The sequence below is a fragment of the Staurois parvus genome, unplaced genomic scaffold, assembly GCF_062004578.1.
Source record: "Staurois parvus isolate SC_StPar_1 unplaced genomic scaffold, SC_StPar_1.0 ptg000277l, whole genome shotgun sequence".
NCBI lineage: Eukaryota > Metazoa > Chordata > Amphibia > Anura > Ranidae > Staurois > Staurois parvus.
The window spans coordinates 2,428,020-2,448,150 of NW_028318073.1; the positions used below are offsets into that span (position 1 = coordinate 2,428,020).

At 47.0% G+C, this 20,131-nt stretch overlaps 1 protein-coding gene across 1 annotated transcript in view; it reads right to left on the reverse strand.

Annotated features, from left to right (window-relative positions):
- Positions 1–20,131, reverse strand: part of THUMPD2 (THUMP domain 2 tRNA and snRNA guanosine methyltransferase) — a 168,265-nt gene that overhangs the window by 45,039 nt on the left and 103,095 nt on the right. The window contains exons 6-7 of the mRNA XM_089681777.1: positions 11,645–11,732; positions 10,123–10,194 (exon numbers count right to left, since the gene is read on the reverse strand). Coding sequence (XP_089537903.1) covers positions 10,123–10,194; positions 11,645–11,732 — 160 coding nt within the window. The remainder of the gene's footprint in view (positions 1–10,122; positions 10,195–11,644; positions 11,733–20,131) is intronic.

Genomic DNA, 20,131 nt, shown 5'->3' on the forward strand with positions numbered 1-20,131 from the left:
AAAAGCAAGACTACAGTTTGCCAAAATGTACTTGAGTAAGCCAAAAGCCTTCTGGGAAAACGTCTTGTGGACAGATGAGACCAAGATAGAGCTTTTCGGTAAAGCACATCATTCTACTGTTTACCGAAAACGGAATGAGGCCTACAAAGAACAAAACACAGTACCTACGGTAAAATATGGTGGAGGTTCAATGATGTTTTGGGGTTATTTTGCTGCCTCTGGCACTGGGTGCCTTGACTGTGTGCAAGGCATCATGAAATCTGAGGATTACCAAAGGATTTTGGGTCGCACTGTAGGGCCCAGTGTCAGAAAGCTGGGTTTGCGTCCAAGATCCTGGGTCTTCCAGCAGGACAATGACCCCAAACATACGTCAAAAAGCACTCAGAAATGGATGGCAAAGAAGCGCTGGAGAGTTCTGAAGTGGCCAGCAATGAGCCCAGATCTAAATCCCATTGAACACCTGTGGAGAGATCTTAAAATTGCTGTTGGGAAAAGGTGTCCTTCCAATAAGAGAGACCTGGAGCTGTTTGCAAAGGAAGAGTGGTCCAAAATTCCGGGTGAGAGGTGTCAGAAGCTTATTGATGGTTATAGGAAGCGACTGATTTCAGTTATGTTTTCCAAAGGGTGTGCAACCAAATATTAAGTTAAGGGTGCCAATACTTTTGTCCAGCCCATTTTTGGGGTTTTGTGTGACATTATGTCATATTTGCTTTTCTGCCTCTGTTTTATATTTGTTCCAATACATACAAAGGGAATAAACATGTGTATAGCAAAACATGTGTTAATGCAATACCTTTTTTGTGTGAAATACTTGATTTTCAGGAAAAATATCAAGGGTGCCAACAATTTCGGCCATGACTGTATGTTAGACCGCCTTTACGAACAGCGAAAGGCCATCACCGATTTCCTGATGTTACAAGCGGATAAAGGTACTCCCCTGTGTAACTTAGATGTCAGCCATTGGCAGCTCATGCGTGACACCTGTCGCTTGCTCAGGCCCTTTGAGGAGGCCACGCTATTCGTGAGTCGGCAGGACTATGGGATGAACGACGTCATTCCTCTGTTGCACGTCCTGGAACAAATGCTGTTAACAATGGCTGGTCAGGGTGCGGTAGACGTGGCGCACAGATCTCAACGCCACATGACCCCTGTGGGGGCAGGACAGGAAGAAGAGGAGGAGGTAGAGGAGGACATTGGTGCTCAGGAATTATTGAGTGAAATGGGTGGTTTTTCCACTCAGCGGACAGGAGTGGAGGAGCAGGAGCATCTGGTAGAGGAGGAGGAGGAGACAGAGGACCCAGACGCACCGTGGCAGTATGCTGTGGAGATGGAGGCAGGGAGTCCCTCGCATTCCTTGGCACAAATGGCCCATAGCATGCTCGGTTGCTTGCGTAGCGACAGCCGAATAATAACCATCAGACAGAGGGATGACTTTTGGCTGTCCACCTTGTTGGACCCTCGCTACCGTTCAAAAATGGTGGCCTTTTTCACACCTGCTGAGAGGGAGGCCAAAATAAAGTACTATAAAAACCACCTATGTAGTCAGTTGGTCTCTGCCTTTCTGCGCCAACGTCCATCCTCAGACACTGTGGGCCCTGTGCGCTCGCGTTCCGCTGCCATGGCAGCAGGGGAGGGGTGGGGTGGTAGGAGCAGTGGCAGCTCCACCAGCAGCGGCTGCCTCAGTCTGCAGTCGATGATGAGTAGCTTTCTTCACCAGCGCAGTGAGGAAACTACTAACCAGCCGCAGCAGCAGCAGCATCAGGTGGACCTGGAGCAGGACCTCAAACAACAGGCTTGGGCCTACTTGGACAGCACCCTGCCAACCGAGGTAGACAATCCCCTTGACTACTGGGTAACGAAACTTGACCTTTGGCCCCAACTAGCTGAATTTGCCCTTGAAAGGCTGTCATGCCCGGCCAGTAGCGTGGCATCGGAGCGCGTGTTTAGTGCGGCAGGAGGTATTGTAACTCCGCAAAGGACACGACTGTCCACCCAAAGTGTGGAGAGAGTCACGTTTGTGAAAATGAATCAGGCGTGGATTAGTCTGGATTTCAAACCACCAGTTCCTGACACAACTGACTAAATCCGCCATGAATCATGCCCCAAACATGTTATTAGGGACAAATGGAAGACCTCCACCTGATCCGTACATTTGTATATATTTTATTGAGAGGCTGCTGGTCGGCCGACTCATGTTTTGCACATTTTTAATGACTTATACTCTGCTGGTCGGGCCCCTCATGAATTGGTGTTTTTAAATTATTTATACGTCGCTGGACGACTGTCACATGAATTTAAACTTTTTAATTATTTATAGTCGACCAGTTCCAGACTGATGGAATAGCAATTTTTTTAAATATTTATTTGACACGTGTTGTCCATCTCATCATATGTACTTATTGTCCGCTGTCCGGACAGCTCATGAATTACTTTTTGTATATAGCCTTCCAAACCACTCTCAGAATAAGTCATGATATTCATGCTGTGTATAGCCTTATAGGCCAATAGTCAATCAAGTCATGATTGTTATAGTGTGTATAGCCTTATAGGCCGCTGTCTTTACAACTTTAGAATTCCATGCAGTATATAGCCCTATCGGACACTTTCTGGCATCCAGTTGCTGTAGCCCCCGTCACCACACTGTGCCACGGGCCCCTGTACCGCCTTCTCATACTGCTGCCAGATCCATCCTCTGCCATGTGCGTCTTTGTCGTCTGCTCACGCTGCTGGGTTCCAGTTTTAAACCTAGGCCTGTGCATGGCTTCCGAATACTGCTGCCTCCACCGCCACCCTGCGCCATGTGCCTCTGTCGTCTGCTCACGCTGCTGACGGCTTCCGCTTTTTAACCTAGGCCTGTGTATGGCTTCCGAATACTGCTGCCTCCACCGCCACCCTGCGCCATGTGCCTCTGTCCTCTGCTCACGCTGCTGACGGCTTCCGCTTTTTAAACTAGTCCTGTGTATGTCTTCCGAATACTGCTGCCTCCACCGCCACCCTGCACCATGTGCCACTTTCGGGTCTCCTCACACTGCTGCCAGGTCCATACTGATTCATGGCCCCCTGTACCGGCTCCTCATGAACGTGGTTCAGCGGGTTTGCATCACTTAACGGCAAATCGTTGACAAATGCTGGGATGTTCAGTGTTGTGCGCATTAAGCCAGACACCAAAGGGCAGCACAGACCTGTTATTACTCGCTCAAGCATGGCTGAACAAAACCAGTCTCTACCACAAATTGACCCAGACCTGCCCAGGGTCTCGTAACTAGATTGCACGGAGGAGTAGAGTCCGTTATCGGAATTAAATAGACAAAACGCCACACCAAAAAGAGTGGCCATTTCCAACACTTATTCCAGAAAGAGGAACAACCCGTTTCATATACGGCCCGTAGACGTTTCACGTCTGCCACATTCAGTCGATTTAAGACGCAAGCTCCACTTCCTGTGGTCTCTGACCGTCGATATACCTTTAAGTGTCAGCTTTGAAGCTATATTACCTCCGGAGCACTGACACTGGTGCCCTTCCGTCAACATGCCTTTAAGTTTCAGTTTTCAACCATATTCCCCACAGAAGCCAAACTCTTGGGTATCCCAGAAGCTGCTCAGCGGGTCAGGGCAATAAAGCTCCCGGTTCGCAGGTTGTTCCGTCTTATGGATGGAAGTACGACGGTATATGATCTTCTTCGCACCCACGGCATCACCTCATAGAATCTCTGCATTGCATCTGCAATCACAACGCTGACTTCCCGGATCGCCACTCAGCCATTGGACTCTTGATAGTCGTCTCCCCACACTGCTGCTGGGGGGACTTTTTAACCTAGGCCTGTGTATGGCCTTCAATTGAAGCTGCTTCCGCTCCGCCACTCTGCCATTGGACTCTTGATAGTCGTCTCCCCACGCTGCTGCTGGGGGGACTTTTTAACCTAGGCCTGTGTATGGCCTTCAATTGAAGCTGCTTCTGCTCCGCCACTCTGCCATTGGACTCTTGATAGTCGTCTCCCCACACTGCTGCTGGGGGGACTTTTTAACATAGGCCTCTGTATGGCCTTCAATTTAAGCTGCTTACGCTTCGCCACTCTGCCATGGGCCCCTGTACCGCCTCCTCTTGCTGCTGCCAGGTCCAGAGTGTGTCATGGGTCCCTGTACGGCCTCCCATTGCTGCTGACTTCATTGCCAGACTCTGCCATGTGCCACTTTCAGGTCTCCTTACACTGTTGGTGGGTTCCATTTTGTGATAGGGTGCTGTATGGCCTTCCATTGCTGCTGCCTCCACCGCCACCCTGCGCCATGTGCCTCTGTCGTCTGCTCACGCTGCTGACGGCTTCCGCTTTTTAACCGAGGCCTGTGTTTGGCTTCCGAATACTGCTGCATCCACCGCCACCCTGCGCCATGTGTCTCTGTCGTCTGCTCACGCTGCTGACGGCTTCCGCTTTTTAACCTAGGCCTGTGTATGGCTTCAGAATAATGCTGCCTACACCGCCACCCTGCGCCATGTGCCTCTGTCGTCTGCTCACGCTGCTGCCAGGTCCATACTGATTCATGGCCCCCTGTACCGGCTCCTCATGAACGTGGTTCAGCGGGTTTGCATCACTTAACGGCAAATCGTTGACAAACGCTGGGACATTCAGTGTTGTGCGCATTAAGCCAGACACCAAAGGGCACCACAGACCTGTTATTACTCGCTCAAGCATGGCTGAACAAAACCAGTCTCTACCACAAATTGGACCTAGACCTGCCCAGGGTCTCGTAAGTAGATTGCACGGAGGAGTAGAGTTCGTTATTGGAATTAACTGTGAGGGACTTTTAAACCTAGGCCTGTGTATGGCCTTCAATTGAAGCTGCTTCTGCTCCGCCACTCTGCCATTGGACTCTTGATAGTCGTCTCCCCACGCTGCTGCTGGGGGGACTTTTTAACATAGGCCTCTGTATGGCCTTCAATTTTAGCTGCTTACGCTCCGCCACTCTGCCATGGGCCCCTGTACCGCCTCCTCATGCTGCTGCCAGGCCCGTAATCTGCCATGGGCCCCCGTACCGACTCCTCATGCTGCTGCCAGGCCCGTAATCTGTCATGGGCCCCTGTACCGCCTCCTCATGCTGCTGCCAGGTCCAGAGTGTGACATGGGTCCCTGTACGGCCTCCCATTGCTGCTGTCTCCATCGCCACACTCTGCCATGTGCCACTTTCAGGTCTCCTCACACTGCTGGTGGGTTCCATTTTGTCATAGGGTGCTGTATGGCCTCCCATTGCTGCTGCCTCCACCGCCACACTGTGGCTCCACACTCTGGTTTTGGCCCCGTGACTGCCCAAATGAGTGAAGTGTGCGGTGATTCTAAGATCGACGGCACTCATCTGCATGTCATACTGACTGACAGTATTATTTCTCTTCCCCAGCAGACTCCAAGGGCATTTAAATTAAAGGTACAGTGTTCTGCACTAATATAAAGGCTCTCTGAAGCCTAGAAACACCCTTTTTATAAGTTAAATTCGCAGCGAATATATTCGGCTCGAAGCGAATTTATTCGGCGAATTCGGCGAATCAGCCGAACCGAATTTTTGAATAATTCGCTCATCTCTAGTCGTATTCCTCTTGTCAAGCCGCTTCTGAACAACAAACAACGTCAGAAGCGTCTTACCTGGGCTAAAGAAAAACAGACCTGGTCTGTTGCTCAGTGGTCCAAAGTCCTCTTTTCGTTTGCATCTCATTTGGAAACCAAGGACCCAGAGTATGGAGGAAGAATGGAGAGGCACACACTGCAAGATGCTTGAAGTTGATTTGGGGAGCCATGTGATCTGCTGGTGTTGGTCCACTGTGCTTCATTAAGTCCAGGGTCAACGCAGCCGTCTACCAGGAGATTTTGGAGCACTTCATGCTTCCTTCCACAGACGAGCTTTATGGGGATGCTAACTTCATTTTCCAGCAGGACTTGGCACCTGCCCACGCTGCCAAAAGCACCAAAACCTGGTTCAATGACCGTGGGATTACTGTGCTTGATTGGCCAGCAAACTCACCTGACCTGAACCCCTTAGAGAATCTATGGGGCATTGCCAAGAGAAAGATGAGAGACATGAGACCGAACAATGCAGAAGAGCTGAAGGCCGCTATATGTACAATCCTTGTTTTATTGATTGCATGTAATCTTCTAATTTTCGGAGATTGTGGATTTGGGGTATTCATGAGCTGTAAGCCATAATCATCACAATTATGACAAATCACGGCTTGAACTATCTTGCTTTGCATGTAATGAGGCTATCTCATATATTACTTTCACCTTTTAAGTTGCATTACTGGAATAAATGAACTTTTACACAATATTCAAATTTTTTGAGTTTCACCTGTATACCCCCCAAATTATCCTTTTTGGAAAAAAGAAAGTCTACGATATTTTGCAAGAGGCATGGTGAGTTTTTTTAAGTTGTAATTTTTTTTGTCACTTTTTTTTTTTTTTTTACTGTCACCAGCACAGTACAGCGTCATCATATGACTGGTGTGGAGTGATCAGAAATACTGACAGGTAAAAGTATGTAATAAAAAAAAAAATATGTCCATTTACTTTTTTTTTTACATAATGTAAGCAAAGTAGTTCAGTGTCACCATAGAGGGGAAAAGAGGGGGTAATGAGGCTTTTTTTTTTTGCACTATTACTTATGACAGCGATACTATTGTAAGCAAGAGTTAACTGTCATGAATGGCTTGATATCCTGTGATTGGCTACAGCTAATCACATTGTACAGAGTGCCAGGTACCATGTGAAAGCTGTGAGCCAATCACAGCTTCACAACAGTAAGAAAGCAGTCATGACTGGAAGCCATTCACATCTGTTTTGTTTACATTGTAATCATGTGATCGCTATGATTGGTCAAAATGATCACAGAATACACCAGCTGCTCACAGCAGCCAGGTATCGAGTGCTGTGAATGGACATGGCAGTCACATGATTGCGCCGCTACATGTTCCAAGGGGAGCGCTCGTGCGCATGTGGTAAGTGACGTACAGGTACACCGACCGTGTGCAAATATGTGGCCCCACGGGACTGGGCTTTTTTTTTGCACAGGGCCACATATCTGCGTACCTGTCTTTGTGCTAGGAGCGTGCCTCATGACGTGCTACCAGAACAGAGACTGGGGTCTCACCGAGAGCCGGGTCACCTGATCACTGTAATAGCCTCTAATTGGCTATTACAGTGATCAGTCACTGTGAAGCCCGCCCCCGTGTTTTCTCTCTCTGAATGGAGGAGAGAGATACATTACATCTCTGTCCTTTAGAGAGAGAAAAAAACTGTGTAAAAAAAAATTCAATAAAATAATAATAATAAATAAAAAACCCTAGATCAAGGCTTGATTTAGATCAGTGCTAGGGTTAGTGTTAGGCCAAGGTCAGGTTCAAAGTTAGGGTCAAGGGCCAGTATTTCTTTTTTTGGTCAGGATGTTTTTTTTAATTTTTAAATTAGTATCAGTTAATGACATTTTAGGCAGGATAAAAAGAAGCACTATTGTTTCTGAGCTGTACTATGGGCAAATAAAGAGGATCCTGTCTAAGCACTACCTTGTCCTAAAGGAAGGGCTCCTTGATCGACAGGCTCTGAAGGTCGCTTATCCTCCTTGCCGCTATGATGGCTAACAGGAAGGCTAACTTAAAAGATAAAATCCTAACAAAAATCTGTGCCACTGGCTCAAACGGTGGTTTGGTTAAAGCCTCTAACATTAAAGTCATATCCCAAGCCAGAAAACTATGCATCTTAATGGGGTGGTCACTTTTTCCCTGGCCCCAGAAACCTCATAACTACAGGTTCCAACACAAGTTTCGGGTCCAAATAGACTGATAAGGCTGCCACTTGCACCTTTATGGTGCTTACAGCTATACCTTTATCCACCCCTGCCTGGAGAAAGTCTAAGATTACAGGGACCGTGGAAAGGGAAACCCCTTTCTCCTGACACCAACTAGAAAACACTCACGACACCTTGGCGTATATCTTTCTAGTAACCACTTTCCTACTGAGGAGAAGAGTGTTTATCACCTTCTCAGAACACCCCCTTCTTCTAAGGATCTCCCTTTCAAGAGCCAAGCCGTTAACCGAAAAAACTCCGGATTGGGGTGCAGAGTTGGCCCCTGCAAGAGAAGATCCTTCCTGCCACAGGTCACCTCTTCAAAGTGGCAAACTAGGCTTTTCTCGGCCACTAAGGCACTATCAGGATCAGTCTGCAGTATGACAGGCTCAACTTCTGTACCACCCGTGGGATCAATGCCAGAGGGGGAATGCATATGCCAGCTCAAAGTCCCATTCCTGTGCTAACGCGTCCAGACCGTCGGACTCATGTTCCCAGGCCATGGTGAAAGAATGCCTCACTTTCCTGTTTTTCCTGCAGGCAAAAAGGTCTATTTCTGGGCTGCCAAAAGACCTCGAGATTAAGATCCCCCTCTCCCTGGTGGATTAACTGTTGGCTGAGAAAGTCTGCTTTCGTATTGGCTGAGCGCTTTGTGTGGACTGTGGACACTGAAAGGACCCTGCTCTTCGCCCATCCTAGAACCTCCTGAGCTAGGTCCAGGAGCTTCCGGGATCTGGTGCCCCCCTGAAAATCCAGGTATGCCACTGTCAACACATTGTCTGACAGAATTTGGACTTCTTTTCACCCAATTCTGTCTTTGAAGGACTTCAAGGCCTGACCTACTGCCAGCAACTCCCTGTAATTGGAGGAGGTCCCCCTTAGGTGTGGCTCGCATTGGCCCTGGGCTTGTCGGTCCACTAGATGAGCTCCCCAGCCCCACTCGTTTTTATCTGTGGTTACCCGCACAGAGTCCCACTGCACCTAGTCTTCATTCTCCCAGATTCTGGGGCCTGAGCCACCATCTCAGTGAGTTTTTTACATTCTCCAAGAGAGAAATCGTCTCATCCAGTGATTCTGCTTTCCTGTCCCAAGAGGATAGAAGAAAGAACTGAAGCTCCCTGGAATGTAATTGTGCCCACTCCACGGCTGGAATGCAGGCTGTCATGAGTTCTAGGACTCTCATTATGTGCCTCTGGAAGCATCTGAAACCGTTAAAATTGCGGAGACCGGCCTCATTACCTTTTCGGTCTTCTCTTGGGGTAAAAAGTTTCTGGACTCTGGAGTCCACTACATACCCCAGGAACACCTTGGTTTGGGAGGCAGTCAATGAGGAGTTCCCCTGATTGACAATCCACTCCAAAGATTACAAGGTGAGGATCAACTTTTCTAGGTCTCTCAAGACTTGGTGCTGTGACACTCAGTAGATCATCAGATCATCTATGTAAGGGATGAGGGAAATTCCCTGAAGTTCTAAATAGGCTACTACCTTGGCCAAGACCTTGGTGAATATTCTCAGACTGGCCGCTAGCCCAAAAGGGAGGGCTTGGGAACTGCCAGTGACTGACCCCCTGTTCTGTGAAGATATCAAAACGTAGGAGGGCTTGGTATTCTGGGGCAATGGGAACGTGAAAGTAGGCGTCCCTGAGATCCAAAGTGGCCATAAAAGACTCCTTTGAGCAGATGTTTCCATGAATTGTAGATACTTTCTATATAGAACTTCTTGTACCGCAGGAAACTGTTCATGCTTCTTAGGTTTATGATTTCCCCAAAGGCTTCGGGACCACGAAGACATGGGAATAAAATCCCTGAAAAAGCTGGTCCATTGGCACGTGAACAATTACCTCCTAGTCCGCTAAATCCCTGATCCCTCCCAAGAGACCAAGAGTCTTTGCTGGTTCCGATTAAGGGGGATACGGAAAAAAACTTCCTCCCCTTATCCTTTTTGGCCTTGATGGGGAATTTTTTCCTTTATTTGGTGGACCTTGATAGCACCTGGTCCAGTCCTGAGTCAAACAGCAAGGAATCCTCAAACGGCAGACCGCAGTCAGGCTCTTGACATCTGATCGCCCTCCCAGGTCTTAACCCACACTACCCTCTGCATGTGAAAATGTGAGGTCTGCCAACACGTGGGTGTGTCATTAAGAATTAATCTCTTATGAATTTTCTTGCATGTCTGGAAAACATGATGGTGTCTGGTGCGTATGTCTGGTGTGCACGTTTCCAAAATGCAATAATGTGAACCTATTCTTAAATCTGATATAAAATAAATTACAAGTTGGCATAACAATGCTTTTTACATACAGGCCAATCCTTAGCTGCCTCCAATAGTATCGTTCCGACACCACACATTGGATCAAGGACACATGATGCCATCTATGAGAGATTTCAAACAGTTTCATCATTAGTCATCATCACTAATAATTATGTAGAGACAATACCCACCTCCACCCCAGAAATATCTAATGGTAATCCTCTTAATCTCCGAAGAAAAGGCCCGCCCCCATTATATATGTATATTGTGTTAAAGTGGGCTCTTGTAAGTAAAGGAAGCAGAATAGGGAATAGTTGCACAGAAGGATATTTGGTATGTGTTGGGCCTAAAGTAATTCTAGTGCAACACTGAAGTGTTATCCATTACAAATGAAATTAGACAAATGTACTTTCCTTGAGGAATACATGGTTGCCATTCCAGGTGTGGAAAACGTCCAATAATCTCTTCTTTTCAGTAAATCATCTGAACACCACTAAATGCCTATGTGGAATACATTTTCAGCTTTTTTGTAACAGCATAACTATATTATTTCTTAATCATGCTGTGGAAGGGCGAGGCCATGCCACTGTGTGATAAGGCAATTTTGGTCAGATTTTACAGGAAACAAGCACACTCATGATGCAGGTGTGTGTCTCCTTCATATTGGAGCTGGGATCAGAGCCCCACCCTCATGAGGGGGTCAGTGATTGCAAGGGAGCAGTGAGAGATTCTCGTTTGCACCATATTGTCCAGGACAGGACAGATTGAGGCACAAGCGTCAGAGCCTATAAGAGATGGAGCAGTTGGGAGGCTGCAGGAAACTAGGAGCCTGGAGGCTGAATTTTTGTTTTCATAAGGAAGGTGGAATTCCCTGAGTGGGAAGCCTTTTTTGTGAACTTTTACTTTGTTTTAAATAAAAGTGGGCAGGAAAAGCTCTAAAACCTACCCCAGGCTTGGAGTAAATTCATTGTTTGCCACTAGCAAAGAGCTACTGAACCCCCAAATCATCACAATGGATATAGCCACTTTTACAACCTGTTTACCAACACACAAATATACTGTACATCCTTGCTTCGGACTGAGACATAAAATTGTTTTCCTAACAAATCAGAAATTGGTAAATCACTTGAGAGACAAGGGTGCCTGGAAGTGAAATAGTTTAAATTGAACTACAAAACAGTTTTTTGATAGAATTGAAAAATGTTAAAAATCCTTTCAGGTTTTACTGATATGGTCTCATTCAGGATGAATCCCCCTTATATACGTTCTCCAATATCACAAAGGAAGGGAGGATAATCTCTCCAGTTAGAGACAGCAATACAATTCTGGCAGTGGGTCTTGCCCTTGCCAATTCTACTAAATATGCTATTGTGTTTGCCCTCAATAAACAAAATTCAGACCACCTCTTGGCCTGAAGAGTGAGGCAAAATCTCCACAACAAGGATAATGACAGCAATAAAGATCTCAGAGGTTTTAATTTTTTCCTTTGGATTTTCTCTATCCAAGAAACTATTAAAAATAAAAAAAAGCTTTTGGTTGGTGTTCAACTTTAAAGCAAATTATTTTACTTACACCAATTTCAGCAAGTGATGCCATTGCCCAAGCAGTAGTGGACCGGAGCCCTGTATTCTGAATATAACTCCTATATGCCAAAGGCTGTCTGTAAGACAAATGTTAAAGTTATATCAGAAATAAGAGGCATATGAGTTGCACAGATTTAAAGAGATTCTAAAGGTTGAAGGTTTTTTTATCTACACGCATTCTAAGCATGAAGATAAAAAAAAACCTTCAGCGTGTAGCTTCCCCCTCAGCCCACCAATACTTAACTGAGTCGAATCTCGATCCGGCGATGTGCATGAGAGCTATGTATTTATAGCTATGGGCAATACCCATTCCAAAGTAACAATTTCACAGTACTGTACTGGTACCTGTTTTGTGTGTAAACTGGTGACACAATCTCTGAACCCATGTTAGAAACTCTGTTTTGGGAATAAAGAAAAAAAAAAAAGAAGGGAGGTCTCACTCTCACTGCTGGATTCACCATCTAACATTTTAGTAGCACTGCAAAATTAAAAAATGCAGGAGAAAAAATTAGAAGAAAACCAGAATATGAAGTATAGGGGGTGGCAAGTATTGTGCACAATGAGTACTAAGGCTTTAGCTGGGTTCTATTGCCTTTTTGCACCAAACCAATACGTAATATAAAATAAAGTTACATTTGTAATGTGACCTGCATAATCTGAATAGGTTTTTGAACAAGGTGGAGTTAAAACACAGGAGTTGAAAACAAATGGAGTCTACAGACTGTAATATGTTTAAATTCCAGTAATTTCCTATATTATACATATTGTACCTGTAATAAAGAATAATGGCAAGATTAAAGGTATTGCTTTATTTCAATGTGCCACACGTAACATAAAAACAGTAACAGCTCCAGGGTGAAAGTGTCTTCCTTAATCTCTGGTATTGCTACTGTGGATAGGGCATGCTTTGTATTATGTGCGGTAATGTGTACACCTTATGCTGTTACTTTTATATCCAATATCCATTTTAATCTACAGTATTTCTAAGCTTTGCAATCAATACAAACTTGTTTTGCATGTTATTTTCTGTGGGAGTGCTGACTTCATTCATACAACATACTATATTCACTGTATGTGATAGAGGGAGATGGGATAGTAGGGCTGCAACTAACAATTATTTGGCCGATTATTTTTTCGATTAATCAGATAAAAACCTCACAAAAAGTTTGATGTATAATTTAGTTAAAAGGATAAGTGTCAGGGAAGGCCTGCCCGTAGTACAGGTGAATCTCCACGGCGCACAAATATGCGCATGCACAGGATTCTGGCAAGCCGAGCAGATGTGCGGGCGCCTGGACAGAGGCGCGCACAGTTGCGCTCACGCATGCGCACTCGCGCGCCTGTCATTAATGCTGGCGCTAAGAGGGCTATTTAAACTGACTGCTGTGGTTGTCTCATTGTCGTATGGTCTTTTCCCCCTGCTCGTGTTTCCTGACTTCCGTGATTGATTCCTGTTGCCAAAACCAGCCTGTTCCTGACTTCTGCTTGATCGTCTCCTGCCTTGACTTCTGGCCTATCCTCGGATTATTCTTCTGCCTGCTCCTATCTGATTGACCTCCTGTTACTGAACCCAGCCTGTGACCTGACTATTCTCCTGCCTGCCATTTTAGCCTGATCTGTCTCGCCAATATCGAACCCGGCTCGTCTGACTCTGCTTCTTCAGCACACGGTGCTCCAGCATCCATCCATCCTGCACGGATACATCTGCACCGTGCTCCGGCCTGCTACTCATCAGCCCAACAGCTGTTTCCGGACAGATCTCAGGCCCTCATACCCCGCCGAGCTCCTGCGACCTCTGTTCCACTCTCAGCAGTCCTTTAGCCGGAGTTGTACGAGAGGTCTGCCTCTTCACGTCAGGCTCACTACCCAGGTACACGACAATAAGTTCACCCTTCATAACAAGTTACATATATTCAGGGTGTAACATCTAACATGACTGGGACCCTGCTCCTCCCCCCTTCCCTGCTTTGACAGCTAGCGGGGAATCTTCACCTCCCCCTAGCTGTCAAAGTTAAAAACAAACGTGGTCGTGTGGGGCTCCAGCCAGCCGAGTCACTCACTCACAGAATTCCCTACTAAACCCAGAACTCCCGATTCTGGGTCACGTGATTGCTGTGATAGGCTCTGATTGGTTATCACACTGATCAGTCACTGTGAACCCCATTCCTGTGTTTTCTCTCTCTCTGAATGCAGGAGAGAGATACATTGTTGTTTTTTTTCCCTCTGCAAGGGGAGAGAGAGAGACAGAGAGAGAGAGAGCGGTTTTACTTACACATGTCAAAGATGCAAAATTTTACTTAGGCATTAAGATTTGTTTTACCCTTAGGCGTGAAGGGGCTACCCTGACACTGACTGGTATAATGGCACCGCTAAACCAGTAAAAGGATACAAATCTAAAAACATATTACCAGACAATTTATGAGCGTGTTTCTAGTAGCCTCAACTCGAAATGCATCGTTAGATCTATTAATCTAAAACAATTCAGAGTACAATTATTCATATAAAGGAAAATATGGGTAGGAGTGGCTATAACATGGATAAATTGATAAAAATGCACCAACTGAGAAGATAAAAACACCTACCGTATATACTCGAGTATAAGCCGAGTTTTTCAGCACATTTTTTGTGCTGAAAAACGGCCCCCTCGGCTTATACTCGAGTCAACGTCTGCAGATGGCTCCCCCCCCTTCCAACAGAAGGGAAACTACGGTAAGTACAGGGGTGGGCAGGGGGCTGCTGTCTCTTACCTGGCTCCGGTCCCACGACGATCCGGTCCAGGAAGCGCAGCTGCTCCTTCATTCGGTTCGTCCCCTGGATGTTCGCGCGGCTGCTCGGCTCCGCCTTCTCACGGTGATTGGCCGCCAGAACTGTAGCTCAGGAAAGGCACACAGGCAGCCAATCACCGGCGAGGAGGCGGAGCTGAGCGGCCCCACGAAAATCGAGTGAAGGAGATGCAGGTAAGTGTGCCGTGCTTAGGTGCTGCTGCAACCACATATGCTGGCTGCAGCAGCACCATACTGGAACAGGGGTCAGCAAGTGTCAGTGGGAGGAATAGTGCCCCATCATTGGTGTCACTGATACCAATGATGGGGCATTATTCCTCCCACTGACACCAACGATGGGGCACTTTTCCTCCCCCCCACTGACACCAACGATTGGGCACTATTCCTCCCCCCCCCACTGACACCAATGATGGGGAACTATTCCACCCCCCACTGACACCAATCATGGAGCACTATTCCACCCCCCACTGACACCAATCATGGGATACTATTCCTCCCCCCCACTGACACCAACGATGGGGCACTTTTCCTCCCCCCCACTGACACCAACGATGGGGCACTATTCCTCCACCCCCCCCACTGACACCAATGATGGGATACTATTCCTCCCACTGACACCAATGTTGGGACACTATTCCTCCCACTGACACCAATGATGGGACACTATTCCTCCCACTGACACCAAAGATGGGGCACTATTCCACTGACACCAATAATGGGGTGCTATTACCCCACTGATACTAATGATGGGGCACTATTCCTGCCACTGATACCAATGATGGGGAACTATTCCTACCACTGACACCAATGATGGGGCACTATTCCTCCCACTGACACCAATGATGGGACACTATTCCTCCCACTGATACCAATGATGGGGCACTATTCCTCCCACTGATACCAATGATGGGGCACTATTCCTCCCACTGACACCAATGATGGGACACTATTCCTCCCACTGACACCAATGATGAGGCACGATTCTTCCCACTGGTGTTCCCACCCTCGGCTTATACTCGAGTCAATAGTTTTTCCCAGTTTTTTGTGGTAAAATTAGGTACCTCGGCTTATATTCGGGTCGGCTTATACTCGAGTATATACGGTAATTTTAAAAGCATTTTCCAATGCAGAGGGCTGCTCTTCAAGACAGGGAATATTGTCATAAGAAGACTTAGAACAGGAACTGAGATGTTTCAAACTGACTGTATACTAACACAATGCATAATATGTTCCCATATGAAACAATAGTTTAAAAGGCTAAAAAAAAAAGAAGAAAAAAAACCATCTGTATGTGGCTCACTTTCAGTGTTAAAAAAGCCATAAAGAATAAAGGGCATTTTAAAAATATTTAGATTGATCAAACATTTATCATTTGAAAGTTACAAAGAATACAACAACAGTTACAAAGAATACAACAAAAGAAATACAAAAAAACAAAATTGCAGACTGCAATACAGAGTAAGAAAATTAAATGATTTATATACCTCTATTATTATAGTAAAAAAAGATTCGCCCAAAAATTTACAGTGAACATTTATCCTAGACATCAAGCGAAACAAGCTAAAATACACCCAAGATATTCAAAATCTATTCTTCAATAAGAAAAGGTCTTTGCTGTAACTATAGCCTAGATTGTAAGCTCCAAGGAGCATGGCCCTCCTATCCCTCTTGTATTGAACTGTATTGTTGCTCTATTGTCTCCCGTTATATTGTAAAGCGCTGAGCAAACTGTTGGCGCTATATAAATCCTGTATAATAATAATAATAATATTATAGAAAAAGGAAGAAAAAAAAAAAAAAAAGGATGATAGGAATGTTACCTTTCCATTGAATTTGCTTGATATTCCCTCAACTCATTTTTATCTATAATCGCCTGGTTTAAACTAACAAATCAATGATTGTCTAAGGCAGCGGTTCTCAACCTGGGGGTCGCGACCCCTTTGGGGGTCGAACGACCATTTCCCAGGGGTCGCCTAAGACCATCGGAAAACACATATTTCCGATGGTCTTAGGAACCGAGACACCGCTGCTCTGTCTCGCGATCTGTGGGCGGGATGATATGCTGCCCCTGTAACCTGGCCACACCTCCGGGATCACTCAACAGCTCCGCCTCCTCGCCGCTGATTGGCCACCGGAACTGTAGCTCAGGAGAGGCACACAGGCGGCCAATCACCGGCGAGGAGGTGGAGCTTGGAGAGGAGGAGCCGAGCGGCAGAGCGCGCAGATTGAAGAAGATCGAGGGAGCTGCAGGACCGAGTGAAGAGGAGAGAGGCCAGAGAAGGAAGACAGCTGACAGGTAAGTGCAAATTTTGCTTCTGCAGGCTGTAGATGGGAGAGGGAGAGAGCGAGCCCAGGCTGGAGCAGGGGTCAGCAAGGTAAGTATCATTGGTGTCAGTGGGAGGAATAGTGCCCCATCATTTGTGTCACTAATACTAACGATGGGGCACTATTCCTCCCCCGACACCAACGATGGGGCACTATTCCTCCCCCCACTGACACCAATGATGGGGCACTATTCCTCCCCCCACTGACACCAACGATGGGGCACTATTCCTCCCACTGACACCAACGATGGGGCACTATTCCTCCCCCCACTGACACCAACGATGGGGCACTATTCCTCCCCCCACTGACACCAACGATGGGGCACTATTCCTCCCACTGACACCAACGATGGGGCACTATTCCTCCCCCCACTGACACCAACGATGGGGCACTATTCCTCCCCCCACTGACACCAACGATGGGGCACTATTCCTCCCCCCACTGACACCAACGATGGGGCACTATTCCTCCCCCCACTGACACCAACGATGGGGCACTATTCCTCCCCCCACTGACACCAACGATGGGGCACTATTCCTCCCCCCACTGACACCAATGATAGGCACTATTCCTCCCACTGACACCAACGATGGGGCACTATTCCTCCCACTGACACCAACGATGGGGCACTATTCCTCCCCCCACTGACACCAACGATGGGGCACTATTCCTCCCCCCACTGACACCAACGATGGGGCACTATTCCTCCCCCCACTGACACCAACGATGGGGCACTATTCCTCCCCCCACTGACACCAACGATGGGGCACTATTCCTCCCCCCACTGACACCAACGATGGGGCACTATTCCTCCCCCCACTGACACCAATGATAGGCACTATTCCTCCCCCCACTGACACCAACGATGGGGCACTATTCCTCCCCCCACTGACACCAACGATGGGACACTATTCCTCCCACTGATACCAACGATGGGACACTATTCCTCCCACTGATACCAACGATGGGACACTATTCCTCCCCCCACTGACACCAACGATGGGGCACTATTCCTCCCCCCACTGACACCAACGATGGGGCACTATTCCTCCCCCCACTGACACCAACGATGGGGCACTATTCCTCCCCCCACTGACACCAACGATGGGGCACTATTCCTCCCCCCACTGACACCAACGATGGGGCACTATTCCTCCCCCCACTGACACCAACGATGGGGCACTATTCCTCCCCCCACTGACACCAACGATGGGGCACTATTCCTCCCCCCACTGACACCAACGATGGGGCACTATTCCTCCCCCCACTGACACCAACGATGGGGCACTATTCCTCCCACTGACACCAACGATGGGGCACTATTCCTCCCACTGACACCAACGATGGGGCACTATTCCTCCCACTGACACCAACGATGGGGCACTATTCCTCCCACTGACACCAATGATGGGACACTATTCCTCCCACTGACACCAATGATGGAGCACTATTCCCCCCACTGACACCAATGATGGGGCACTATTCCTCCCACTGACACCAATGATGGGGCACTATTCCTCCCACTGATACCAATGATGGGGCACTATTCCTCCCACTGATACCGATGATGGGGCACTATTCCTCCCACTGATACCGATGATGGGGCACTATTCCTCCCACTGATACCAATGATGGGGCACTATTCCTCCCACTGATACCAATGATGGGGCACTATTCCTCCCACTGACACCAATGATGGGACACTATTCCTCCCACTGATACCAACGATGGGACACTATTCCTCCCACTGATACCAACGATGGGACACTATTCCTCCCACTGACATCAGTGATGGGGCGCTAGTCCTCCCACTGATACCAACGATGGGACGCTATTCCTCCCACTGATACCAATGATGGGGCGCTAGTCCTCCCACTGATACCAATGATGGGGCACTATTCCTCCCACTGACACCAATGATGAGGCACTATTCCTCCCACTGCAAAATTACAGTTCTGAAGTAGCAACGAAAATAATTTTATGGTTGGGGGTCACCACAACATAAGGAACTGTATTAAGGGGTCGCGGCGTTAGAAAGGTTGAGAACCACTGGTCTAAGGAAAGCCCTGTCCTGTGTTTAATACAGGGAAACTTGCAGAGTCACAAGATATAGCTACAATCAGGAGATAAGACTTGTTTGTTACTTTATCTGGCCCCCGCCTGGCGGACTTATTGCCATAAAGTTTAAACATCTTGAACTTAGAGAAAACTTAGATGGCAGTATGTAGATAAGTTTGATCATGTGTTTATTAGGCCTGCTAGATGGCATGACAGTGATAAGTGACTGGGTGGGACTCTGTTACCTTACAGAACCTTTCAATGTTATCTGAAACAGAGCATCTTGGAGCGGGTGAGGTGCCGCCCAATCTGGGATTGTGGCCAGAAGCACTGAGCGGTGTATTTAGGAGGGGCCTGGAGACGACGCGATCAGAAGCCATCCCACGCATGAGGGGACACTCTGATGCTGGGATTTTTGCCAAAGCTGCATGGACTCATCGGTCGGTCGGGCTTCTCGACGATCTCCTGTGCACTGTGGTTCGATGAGGTCTCTTCCTTCCTTTCTTCCCGTAGCTTTCGTAATGTATTAATTCTATGCTGTGATGCTGTCAAAAGATGTGTTTATTTCATGCTGTAATACTCACATTACTATGTGTGTTATTATGCAGATTGTGATGACCATAAGAAATATCCTCCTGGATGTTGTGATAATAAAAGTGGAGGTTTTGACATTGCAAGAACACTGCAGTTAGATTCTGTTATTTCTTGGGGTGCTGAGTGAATGCTGCATGATGTGCCAGGGCAGTTTTACACTTGGTAGTGTCCCTTACAAGCTTAGAAAATATAGTGTGAGTGCTAGTTTTGATCGTACCTGTGCAGTGTGTGTGACTTGCTCTTGGTTTTTGCGTCCAGCTTTGCATTACACCACCGTACCCCTAGTAAGGGGGGAGATGCCTATTTGACCTGTCTATGCATACAGGTCAATATACGAAGGTGAGGGTCTATCTAAAAATCATGGATATTGTGGTGCACACGGTTTGAAATAATTACAGCACTGGGATAGTAAGCTCATTCACCAGTAGGAAAATGCTTTTCACCAGTATTTCTGAAGAGATTTTATTGAACTATTACCTCTACCCTATATTGTCAAGTCACTGTTTCATGGGAAAAGGTGAAATGCCATAAGCAGTATTCTAGAAAATAATAAAATAATTCAATAATGGAGAGAAAAAAAAAAAATAAGACACACACCATATGAAGAGTGACTCACATTGCCATTCATAAAAACAGAAATTCAGAGGATCCTTGCTGGTTAATTCCATGCATCGTCTATGCAAACAGACGCCTCAGTGGTCCAACTGAGTGAATGA